At 39.6% G+C, this 12171-nt stretch overlaps 1 protein-coding gene across 4 annotated transcripts in view; it reads right to left on the minus strand.

The window, feature by feature from the left end:
- Positions 1-12171, minus strand: part of KIN (Kin17 DNA and RNA binding protein) — a gene marked incomplete at its 5' end in the record, with an annotated part of 38185 nt that overhangs the window by 21386 nt on the left and 4628 nt on the right. For all 4 annotated transcript variants that reach the window (XR_014793642.1, XR_014793643.1, XM_084869301.1 and 1 more), the window contains 6 exons: positions 3105-3234; positions 5736-5793; positions 6726-6774; positions 7539-7720; positions 9687-9809; positions 9891-9934. Coding sequence is in view for 2 of the 4 variants with exons in the window: in XM_084869301.1 (XP_084725427.1) it covers positions 3105-3234; positions 5736-5793; positions 6726-6774; positions 7539-7720; positions 9687-9809; positions 9891-9934 (586 nt within the window). The remainder of the gene's footprint in view (positions 1-3104; positions 3235-5735; positions 5794-6725; positions 6775-7538; positions 7721-9686; positions 9810-9890; positions 9935-12171) is intronic.

Consider the following 12171-nt stretch of genomic DNA (forward strand, 5'->3'; position numbering starts at 1 on the left):
TAAAGACACTACAAAGAAAGAGAACTGCAGGCCAATATTCCTGATGAAGACAGATGCTAAAATCCTCGGCAAAATTTTAGCAAATAGGATCTAGCATTAATAGAAAGATCATACACCATGACCAAGTGGGATTTATTCCAGGGATGCAAGGCTGGTACAGTATCCAAAAATCAATAAAGGTGATACATCATATAAACAAACTGAGAGACAAAAATCACATAATTGTATTAATTGATGCAGAAAAGGCATTTCACAAATCCAGCACCCTTTCCTGATAAAAACTTTCAGCAAAGTGGGAATAAAGGGATCTTACTTCAATATATTAAAAGTCTTATATGACAAACCTATAGCTAAGATAATACACAATGAGCAAAAACTAAAACCATTTTCCCTAAGACAGGAACAAGACAGGGATAACCACTTTCACCACTCCTGTTCAACATAGTACTGGAACTGCTAGCCATAGCACTCAGATAAGAAGAAGACATAAAAGGCATCCAAATTAAAAAAGTAAAATTGTCACTATTTACAGATGACAAGGTACTGTACATAGTATCATATACAGTATCCAAACTCCAAAGATTCCATCAAAAAACTACTAGACTTAAGGATACAAATTAACACCCATAAATCTATGGCTTTTTATACAATTATAATGAACTCCAGAAAGAGAAACTAAAAAATCAATCCCATTTACCATTGCAACAAAAAAAAAATTAAGATACCTAGGAATTAATTTAACTAAGGAGGTAAAGGCCTTGTACTCATAAAATTATAGGATGCTGAAAAAAAAGATAGAGGAAGACATAAACAAATAGAAAAATATATCATGCTCATGGATTGGTAGAGTCAACATCATTAAAATGTCCATACTACCCAAAGCAATCTATAAATTCAATGCAATCCCCATTAAAATACCAACAACATGTTTCAAAGCCCTAGAACAAACTCTCCAAAAACTCATCTAGGATTTAGAAAGACCACGAATAGTTGCAGTGACCTTGAGAAAGAAGGACAAAGTTGGAGGGATCACAATACCAGATATCAAGCTATACTACAAAGCCACTGTTTTCAAAACTGCCTGGTACTGCCACAAGAACAGACATATAAACCAATGGAACAGAACAGAGAATCCAGAAATCAACACAAGCCATTATGCTCAATTAATATTTGACAAAGGAGGCAAGGGCATACAATGGAGTCAAGACAGTCTCTTCAATAAATGGTGTTGGGAAAATTGGACACATACATAAAAATAAAAAAAAGAAAGACAGACAGACAGACAGAAAGAAAGAAAGAAACTAGATCACCAACTTACACCATACACAAAAATAAACTCAAAATGGAAAAAGGACTTAAATGTAAAACGGGAAATTATAAAAATCTTAGAAGCAGCCATGGGCAGCAAAATCTTTACTGATACAGCTGATTTGTCATAGCAGTATCTTTACTGATACGGCTCCTAGGATAATAGAAACTAAGGAGAAAATAAACAAATGGGACTACATCAAAATAAAAAGCCTCTCTAGAGCAAAAGAAACCATCAATAAAACAACAAGAAAGCCCACCACAGGGGAGAACATATTTACCAATGTTATCTTCAACAAGTCTTTAATCTCCAAAACTTATAGGGAACTCATACAACTTAACAAAAGAAAAATAAACAAGTCAATCAAAAAATGGGCAAAGGACCTAATTAGACACTTTTCGAAAGAGGACATACAGAAGGCCAAGAGACATATGAAAACATACTCAAAGTCACTAATCATCTGTTAGATACAAATCAAATCAACAATGAGGTATCATCTCATACCAATCAGAATGGCTATCATCAAGAAATCAACCAACAAGTGCTGGAGAGGATGCAGAGAAAAAGGAACCTTCTTTCATTGCTGGTGGGAATGCAGACTGGTGTAAGACAGTATGGCGTTTCCTCAAAAATTTAAAAATGGGACTTCCATTTGACTCAGTCATCCCACTTCTAGGAATATATCCCAAGGAAACAGAAACACCAATCAGAAAGGATATATGCAGCCCTATGTTCATAGCAGCACAATTTACAATAGGTAAGATTTGGAAAGAGCCTTCTAGTAAGTTCCCATCAGCAGATGAGTGGATTAGAAAACTGTGGTACATCTACAAAATGGAATACTATAGTGCTGTAAAAAAAAGAAGGAATTCTTACCATTTGCAACACCATGGATAGAACTGGAGAGCATTATGCTAAGCGAAATAAGTCAGTCAGAGAAAGATAAATATCACATGATCGCACTCATTAGTGAAATATAATAAACAACATAAACTGATGAACAAAAATAGAACCAGAGTCATTGAAGCATTGAACAGATTGCCCAACCTATGAGAAAAGGCAGGGGGTAAGGGGATAAGGGGGTAAGAGATCAACCAAAGGACTTGTATACATACATATGAGCATAACCAATGGACACAGACTGGGAGGGCAGAGGGTGTGAGTGCATGTGTTAGGGGGACGGGGGAGGCCAGGGAGAGGTCAATGGGGGAAAAAGAAGACTTATATAATACTTAGAAGGGCAAAAGGAATATTTAGGAGTACATTAAGAATTTTCTGCAGAATTGCTTTAGAATCCAGGTAAAAAGTATGGCCCGAGATCCTGATAGTCATAAGTTTTCAATGGCTCACCACATAAACTTAGCCATCAGGTTAAATCAAATTAAAACTAGTTATGTCACAGCTTCTTTCTTACTTGCTAAAAGGCGACAAGTGGAAGTTAAGACAACAGGAGAGCAAAGGTTAGTGGGAGAATCCTTGGAGGATGCCAATTTCACAGCCACTGAAGGGAAACAGAACTTTCATGTCTAGCTCCCATTACCACTGAAGTCCTTCTCTTTGAACTCCACATAGTTGCATGGAGAGTTCTGAAGACAACACTTGCAGCAAGAAACTAAAGCTTTTGGAAATTCTATTCCAGTGAAACTGCATTTAGGCTCCTTTTTCCTAACCTAGCATGTGCACATTTTTTAATTTTATAGTAACCTAACAAAGGTGAAACTATTTAAGTTTCCTTGGTTTAAGCTGCATCATTCCTCCAATGCTAAAGAGTAAACAGGAAGTTCATCAACTGTACCTCCATGATTTCATCCAGTGCAGACTTCTTTTTCTTCTTTTCTTTTGGTTGAGCTGAGCTATGGGAAGGTTCTTTTCGTTTCACTGATGCTGTGGCCTCTATCACCTTCAATGCACTTGGTCCCAAAGAACTGACAAGAAAAACTGTGCTTGTTAACAAAACTATACACAGAGAAAGGCTTTAGAATGTGCAGAATAAATAACAGAAGAAATGTGTTATATGATTCATTTATAACAGAACAGTGGAAGTAATGGAGTCATTGGCATCCCTTCCAGGGGTCTTCAAACTACGGCTCGCAGGCCACATGCGGCCCGCAGAGGAGTCTGATCCGGCCCGCCAGGTTTTTTGGGCAGTGAGCGCAGCCGAGGTGTTACAGTAGGAATTAGTAGTTCATATAGTCCGGCCCTCCAGCTCTCTGAGGGACCGTGATCTGGCCCCCACTTTAAAAAGTTTGAGGACCCCTGCGAAACACGATTTGACACCAGAACATGTAATCCTTCCTGCCTTCATCTACTTACTCCTTCAGCAAGTGTCAATATAACCAGAATAGCAGAGTGATGACAGCATTGGCTTCAGTGTTAGGCACTTCAGGTTTGAGGCTACTTCTCTTAGAACTTTGAGTAATGAACTTTTCTAAGCCTCAGTTCCTCATCTATAAACTAGGGGTCCAGTACATGAAATCGTGCTGTGCAGCCCTGCCTTGACATCTGAGCCACTCCACACAGAGCTCCAGCGTGGAGCTGGCCTTCTCTGGCCACTTCAAGCCCACCCTCAGTCCCTCCAGAGGCTGGCGCCTTCCGGCTTCCACCCTGTCTCCAGATCAGCACAATGGCTCAACCCCATCATGGCACCGGGGGAGAGTGTGGAAGCCTTCCGACTGCTGCGCTGTGCTCCTTCCCCTGGCAGGGGGTGGCGAAGGACTGGTGAGGGGGGTGCTATGCCCTCCCCGGGATGAGATAGTCCCACCTTCTCCAGTGCCTCTCGGCTTCCACCCGGTCTCTGGAGCAACACCCCACTGCGCACGCACAGGTAGCCTCCTGCGCTCAGTATTACACATTACAGCATCCCAACCCTTAGCATATTAGCTCTTTATTAGTATGATGGGGATAATAATGTGACCCAACTCTGAGCCCAAATGCAGGGATCAAATGTTTGTAAAATGACTGCTAGAAATCTAACACATTATTGTCAGCTCTATTTTTTAAAGCAAAGGTCTTAACACGTCACTTATTTTTTTATTGCCTGACCTCCTAGTTGACAGTGTAAATTCTAATTTTTAAAAAATATATTTATTGATTTTTTTACAGAGAGGAAGGGAGAGCAATAGGGAGTTAGAAACATCAATCAGCTGCCTCCTGCATACCCGCTTCTGGGGATGTGCTTGCAACCAAGGTACATGCCCTTGACCTGAATTGAACATGGGACCCTTTAGTCCACAGGCCGACACTCTTATCCACTGAACCAAACCAGTTAGGACGATTTTAATTTTTTTTTTTTTTTAATGCCGATATGAAATTGTCATCACTGACCCCAGAGTACTATCTCTGATTTTTATGTTCACTGGCCATTATAAACAATTAGCTATTAACCGAGCCATGCCCTATGCTCCATGCCTTTGCAAATTTTCACATGCCTCTTTTATAGTGACCCAAGCGGCAGCCCTGGTATCTGAGATTTATTTATTTATTATAATTGAAACTTTTTAGCCTTAAGCAGAGGCCAAGGCTGGCTAAGGCTGCAGAAACTTGGCTTCCTCCATCCCTGGGAGCAACTCAAGCCTCCTGCTCTCTCCAGCTCCGCAGAGATTTAATTATCTTCTATAATTAAAACCTTTGTAGCCTTTAGTGAAGGCCTGGACCTGCCAGGATGTGCAGAAAGCTTGGCTTCCTCCATTTCTGGAGAAACCCAAGCCTCCTGCTCGCTCCATGGCCACAGCCATCTTGATTGGGTTAATTGGCATACTCACTCCTGATTGGCTGGTGGGTGTGGCTTATGGGTGTGGTGGAGTAATGGTTAATTTGCATAGATAGGATGCCCAACAATGACTAAAGTATTCACTATGTGGCCCTTCACAGAAAAGTTTGTGGACTCCTGCGTATATTAAACCATCTAGAAGAGAAGGCAATTCTTACTGAGTGACCACTAGGGCATTTATACTGTACTAGGTGTTATACCAAGGAGATGACTCAATAATGTAGTCTCTATTCTCAGAAAACTGTAACACAGCAGGTAAAGCAAAAAATGTATACCCTAGCTAACATTTAAATTTGCTAAATGGACTATGATAGAAAAATAAACAATACTGCAGTAGCAGAGGAACCATTAAGTGAGGGAGGATGCATGGAGAAGTAATAGTTTATCCATGCGAAGCCTTTAATAAAAAAACCCTTTCCTCAAAAGACAGTCATCTTATAACAGGCAAGTGTATGGAAAAAAACAGCTGCTAATCACACTGTCAAGCAAACCAACCGTCAAGCAAAAAACAAAAAGTACAACCAGAAAAAAATAATTTACAATACTGCAGTTTTTCTTTCTTCCTTTTATTTTTTTTAATACTGCAGCTTTGAAAATGTAGTCATTAATATTTCACAGAAATTCTCAATTTCTAAGATACCTGTTCATGCAGCTTACCTTGACTTGGAAGATGTTGCTGTTGAACTACATGCTCCTTTATTCAAATTAAATGCCACTAGGAGAAAAAAATTGGTATTGCATATTTTAGGAAAATGATAATAAAAATTATCAGATACCACAATATATCCACACAGAAATTCACGGGCATTTTGTTTTTGTTGTTTTCCATGGGCATTTTGAATAAATAAGAGCTGCAATGCTTCCATCCAGAGGTCACAAATTCCTGTAGAATATGCTGGATGGATGCTCACAGGGCTGGGAAAGACCTTCGTGATCAAGCACTGTAGCAGACAGCCTGCACTGCCTTTCTACTCTGCTGCCCCCCTCCCTTCACTAACAGGAATTCAATTTTGTTTAGGTGTCCATACCTCTCAAACATGGCTCAAAGGGTGCAATGGTCTGAATGTTTGTATCTCCCAAAATTCATACTTGAATTAGCTGAAAAGGGAATGCCGGAGGCATCAGGATTACAAGGTGGGACCCTTGGGAGGTGATTAGTAAGGGTGTTTTGGTATAAATAAATCAAAACAATCCCATTCCCTTCCCTGTGAGGGTTCTTTAGGTGGACATATGATCAATAACATCCAAAAAGAAGTACACTGGCGGGAGGAGTATCTGCTCATAAGGAACTCCTGGAGAGATGCTCTGTCTGTCGTCCTAGGGACAATGCTGGGTCTGCACATGATGGCCAGAAGTGCCAGCAGCCACCTCTTGTCCAGCTGCTGATAGTTCAGCATCCTGCACTACCCTACCTGTGGAACTCTTGATATGACAAAATAGTTCCTTATTGTTTAGGCTAATTTGTTATTTGCCAGTTTTGTTTTTACTTGTAGCTGAGGGCATCCCATCAAATTCATCAGTAATGCCTTTTTATCAATGAGAACAATGCAATCCTGACAGATTGCATCTTGCTTCCAAACATGCCAACTTTTAGCAGAACCAATGCAAAAGCATCCACATTAATAAAAGAAAAACAAGTAAAATTACCTTTCTCTTCATCATTTTCTCTGCTTAATTCTGTAAAAACAGGGGCTTCCTTGGGGAGAAAAACAATTTGAAGGTTGGTTCACAAAGCATTTACTAACAATATTCAATACTCCTATATTAGTACTTGCTACCTATGTTGCAATGTAGCTCTAAGATACAACTCTAACATGATTAAGACCCTAATTAAGAAATTATATGTGTTATATTCTCCAATTAAGAATTATTTTATAGGATTTTTTATCTTTTGTTCTCTGTTGTATACCCCATGTCTATAAGAGTGCCTGGAACGTAGGAGGTATCGAATAAATAATTTAGAAATAAATGCCTTGATCTACTTATTCTAACCCCTGAACCATCACCATGCCTGCCCACCCTCCCCATTTACTCTGGTGTTGCCCATTCTTTAAGACTTCTCAACCCAGGAATTGTATTTACCCTCAAATATTTTATGTCCTCTCCAGGCTGGAGCAAGCTCTGGCTCCTCTCTCCCACACAGTTTATCTCCAGCCCTGCATTAATTACAATCAGGAGAAATTATCTGCTTATTTCTTTCTGATTAACTACTGCCTCTTTTGAGAGCTATGAACACTGAGGTTTAGAAGATTATACAATTACATAAGTTTGTGAAGTCAGTAAGTCAGGAATTGACGCAGGTTTGTCTCAACTCCAAAATCTGGGCTTTTAAACTCAGCCACGATCTTTCTCCTCCTACTTAAGACACAATACCTACAAAACTCAATTCAATACTTAACAAAATACTTAACAAGCAATTTTGCTTCTTTCTATTGCCTCTCTCAATAATACTGTACCCACCTGTTCTTTCCCTTCCAGACCTCTTCTCACTTGTTCTTCAATAAATTTAGCAGTTTTTTCTTCATCATCAAGGTCCTGCTTCTTCTTTTTCTCTAGTTCCAGTTGCCGGCGGATAGTTTCCGGGTCCCTGTCTATGTACTGAATGTACCAGCCTTTAGGTGTCTCATCCACTTTGCATAAGCCTTAAAAAAACACACAGACATAATAAATTTGCACATAATTAAAGCTGAAGGTAAATATAAACGTTCTATCTTTGCATAATTTACACATTCATTCAAATATAGAAATTCTTGCAGTACATGAATTTTCCATACTTATAATTAATGAGATTTATGTATTTCAAGTGGAATAGTCTCTGTCTTTGAACATAAATTACTATTTTGATTTTTAGCCACCTAGGTTGAGGAAACATATTTAAACATGAAAGAAGTATTATATTGCTTGGTAATTAATCAACTGTGTGTGTCTAACATTCAATGAGTACATGATATTTTGTTAATGTAACTAAGTGAAATTATTCCCCTAAAAATGGAATAAAAAAGCACACTGAGTAATTAAAACATTGAATAGGTAATAAATACATTGACACAAAATTTCCCTTCTTTTCTTCTCCCCAACTTTTCATCCTATGAGATTAAAAATGAATAAAGCAATACATTTAAAAAATCTACTTAAGAGGGATAAGAAGATTCCTAAAGTGAAATGAATACCGGGGGCAAAAATGGAAGAGGATTGATAATGATCCTTAATCTAAATGAGAAGTTGCTTCAGTGATAAATCTTGGCACTGTCAAAAGAGTGATTTCAGACATTTATATTTAACTGTAATACACAAAATCAACCCTGGAATATTATGCTCCTCTCCCCATTTTGTTTTTTAATCCTTGCCCAAGGATATGTTTTTCATTGATTCTAGAGAACGAAGAGAGGAAAAAGTGAGAGAGAAACATCAATGTGAGAAACATTAGTTGCCTCCAGTACTTGCTCTGACCTGAATTGAACCCTCGACCCAGGATTGAACCATCGACCTGGAATTGAACCCTCAACCCTCAGCTGTATGAGATGATGCTCTAACCAACTGAGCTACATCAGCTAGGACTCCACAGTCTTTTTGTTTTGTTTTGTTTTAAAATTTTTTGTATGTTTTTATTGATTTGAGAGAGAGAAAGAGAGGAGAAAGAGAAACATCAATGTGAGAGAGAAACATCATATGCACCCTGTCTGGGGACTGAACCAGCACTCTGGACATGTGCCCTGACCTGACCGGGAATTGAACCCATTACCTTTTGGTATATGGGATGATATTCCAACTGAGCCACTCCAGCCAGGATCCACATTTTTTTTTTTTACCTTACTCATCCTCTTTCCAATAAATTTATATAGAAACTATGACACTCTCTCTCTCCCTGAAATGGAGTCACATAACTGCTATTATTTAAATACTAGAGGCCCGGTGCACAAAATTTGGGCACGGGGAAAGAGGTGTGTCCCTCAGCCCAGCCTGTACCCTCTCCAATCTGGGACCCCTCAAGGGATGTTCGACTGTCAGACATCACTCTCACAATTCAGGACTGCTGGCTCCCAACTGCTTGCCTGCCTAACTTACTAATTGCCCTAACCTCTTCTACCTACCAGCCTGATCACCCCCTAACCACTGCCCTGCCAGCCCGATTGATGCCTATCTGCTCCCCTGCCAGCCTGACTGTCCCTAAGTGCACTCTCCTGCAGGCCTGGTCACTCCTAACTGCCCTCCCTGAAGGCCTGGTCAACCTAACTGCCTTCCCTGTAGGCTTGGTCACCCCTAACTGCCCTTCCCTGCAAGCCTGCCCCCCTCCAACTGTTTTTCCCTGCAGGTCTGGGTCCCCCCAAACTGCCCTTCCCCGCAGGCCCAATTGCCCCCAACTTCCCTCTTCTGCTGATCTGGTCATCCCTAACTGCCCTCCTCTACAGGCTTGACTGCCCCAGATTGCCCTTCCTTGCAGGCCTGGTCCCTCTCAACTGCCCTCCCCTGCTGGCCATCTTGTGACAGCTATCTTGTGTCCACATGGGGGCAGCCATCTCTGATCACATGGGGGCAGCCATCTTGTGTGTTGGAGTTATGGCCAATATGCATATTACTCTTTTATTAGATAGGATGTCTCATTCTTACCTTCTCTGCCCAGCCATTTGGTAAAGTCAGTCAGAGTTTCCCACTGAGTGGCATTCATGTGGATGTGTTCTCGGTGGCTGATATATTCATTATAAACAATGTTGTTGTGAACTCTCTTAGTGCCTAAAAACAAAATGTGAAACTATGATCCTGAGCAGGTTATAAACCAGAAAGTTTTCTGTGCATAATACATAAAATGCTTACCAAATCGTCTCCTGAGAAGTTCTAGAAAGTCATTTCGGAATTCCCTAATTAAGAAAGAAAGGAAAGCATTAAAGTAATTTCTATAAATACATAGCATTATCTTCCTGAAATTTAAGCCAGTTTGAATTCTCAAAAGATATATGAAACATTTGTTGAATATTTGTTATGAATCTTTTAAAACTGAACAAGGAAAGAATCCCCAAAGATTATAGTTTTCAAGAATTCAAGTTAAAAGTCAGTTTGGAGTTGTAGCAAAAGTGACTACACGTTTTTGGGGAGGGTCCTTCATGAAATCTCTTAGCACTATTGACTGTGGCATAACAACCCTTTTCTATTGATAACAAAACTGCCCTTATTTCATAAGAAATTGGCACTCAATGTGTCCCTTTGAACTGAGCTCACTGTGTTAAGTGCTAGATAAACATAGGTGAATAAAACATGAATCTTTACCTCAGTTATAATTTAGCAGACCCAATCATAACAAAAGTCAAGTTGAAAAAGAGACGTAACAAAATGTCATAGGAAGAATTCAGGGAGATATCCAGAGGTGCCTAGTGGTGATTTGTATTATGGGTGGTGAAGTATAAATAGGACTTTTACAGGTGAAGAAGAGAAGGCCATTCCCAACTGGCACAGAGACATGAAAGATGAAAGAATCACATGTTTGAGAAATGACGATTGAATTTGGCTAACATTGAAGACAGAACAATAAGAAGAAGATGTACCTAGTAGCTGGACTATAATATTAGGGCTAATTTTTGAAGTACCTTGATGGTCATGCTAAAGAGGTTGGGTTTATGCAGACAATGGAAAAGCATAAAATAATTTACTTAGCTAACTTGTGACAATCTGTGATTTAGAAAGATAATGCTGTTGGAGCATATACAATAGTTCTCATAGTCTGGTCCCTAGACCAACAGCATTAATGTCACCTGGACACTTTATAGAAATGCAATGTCTACAGCCCCATCCCAGATCTACTGAATCAGAAAGGGGTATGGAGTCTGCCATTCTGTCTTCACAAGCCCTCAAGGTGATTCTGATCGGGCACTGGCTTGTGAACCACAGGCAGAGAACAGGTACTAATACAAGAGGATCAGAAGCTGCAGGCCAGGAAACCAGTGAGGAAGTCACTGAAATCTTTTAGGTGGAGACAATGAGGATGATTACTGTGACTGTGAGAATAGAAAAGATACATTTAAAGGACATTGTAAGGGAGAATCCACAGGAAAGTATTTCCAGAGGATGCTAGGTTTGCAGCTTGGCAGTCTGCATAGGCAGTTTTTTGCCAGCAAAGAATAACCAGTAGGTGAGGGGGGGGGCGCAGAATCCTATGTCCAGCTTTAGAGATGTTGGCTCTGAAATGGCCCTCAGAAATATAGATTAGAATTGCCCAGAAAAAAAAAAAAATCTATAACTCAAGATAGATGTTATGAATGAACATTCAGACTTAGGAATTTATGTTTATCCAATCATAAAGGTAACAGAAGAGTAATTTAACTCATGAAGACTGTAGAATGGGGTGAAAGGAAGCCAAGCGGGCACCTGGAGGACTTTCTACATTTGAGGAGCTGGGAGAGGAAGAGGAGTTAATGAAGAGAGTGAGCAGAGGGAGTGGTAGGAGGAAAACCAGGGAAGAATATAAATCAGAGAGATGTTTAAATTGAGAGTTAAGATTTATTCCATTAAAGAAAGATCAAGGAAAAGGAAGATGGAAAAAAGCATGAGTGACTCTTCAGGAGTCTTACAGAGGCAAAAGGCACTGTGGTGGATGGAGTGAATGGGAGGGAGGGGGCAAGGAAAGCACTGAGTGTAGATGGCTCCTGCCAGAATGGCATTTCCCAAAGTGCACTGTAAGTACCCTGGTGGCATTCAAGACAGTCCTAAAATCAAAAGAGATGGAGAGAAGCAAGACTAAATATTAATAATTAATAGCTAATATTATTGAGTACTAGGTACTCTTCTAAACAATTTGAAAGTATTACTCAGACTCATATAAACCCTAAGAAGAAGAAACAATACCTGGACGAGGGGACTATCTTTAGTCTCATTTTAGAAATGAGATTAAAGCCAAAAAAAAACTTAAGTAATTCACTACTCACATAGCTCATGAGTAGATTTAAAGAATTTAAAGTCAGGCAATCTTACTCTAGAGCTGTGCTCTTAGCCACACTTTTAAAAGAAAGGATAGTTTTGTTTGAAGTGAATAAAAAGAAACACTGAACTGTGAGGAATATTTTTTAAATAATTTCATGCTATGATAAATTGTACAAGGAAGACA

This window comes from Pipistrellus hanaki, assembly GCF_964339955.1.
Source record: "Pipistrellus hanaki genome assembly, chromosome: 1".
In the NCBI taxonomy this organism is placed as follows: Eukaryota; Metazoa; Chordata; class Mammalia; order Chiroptera; family Vespertilionidae; genus Pipistrellus; species Pipistrellus hanaki.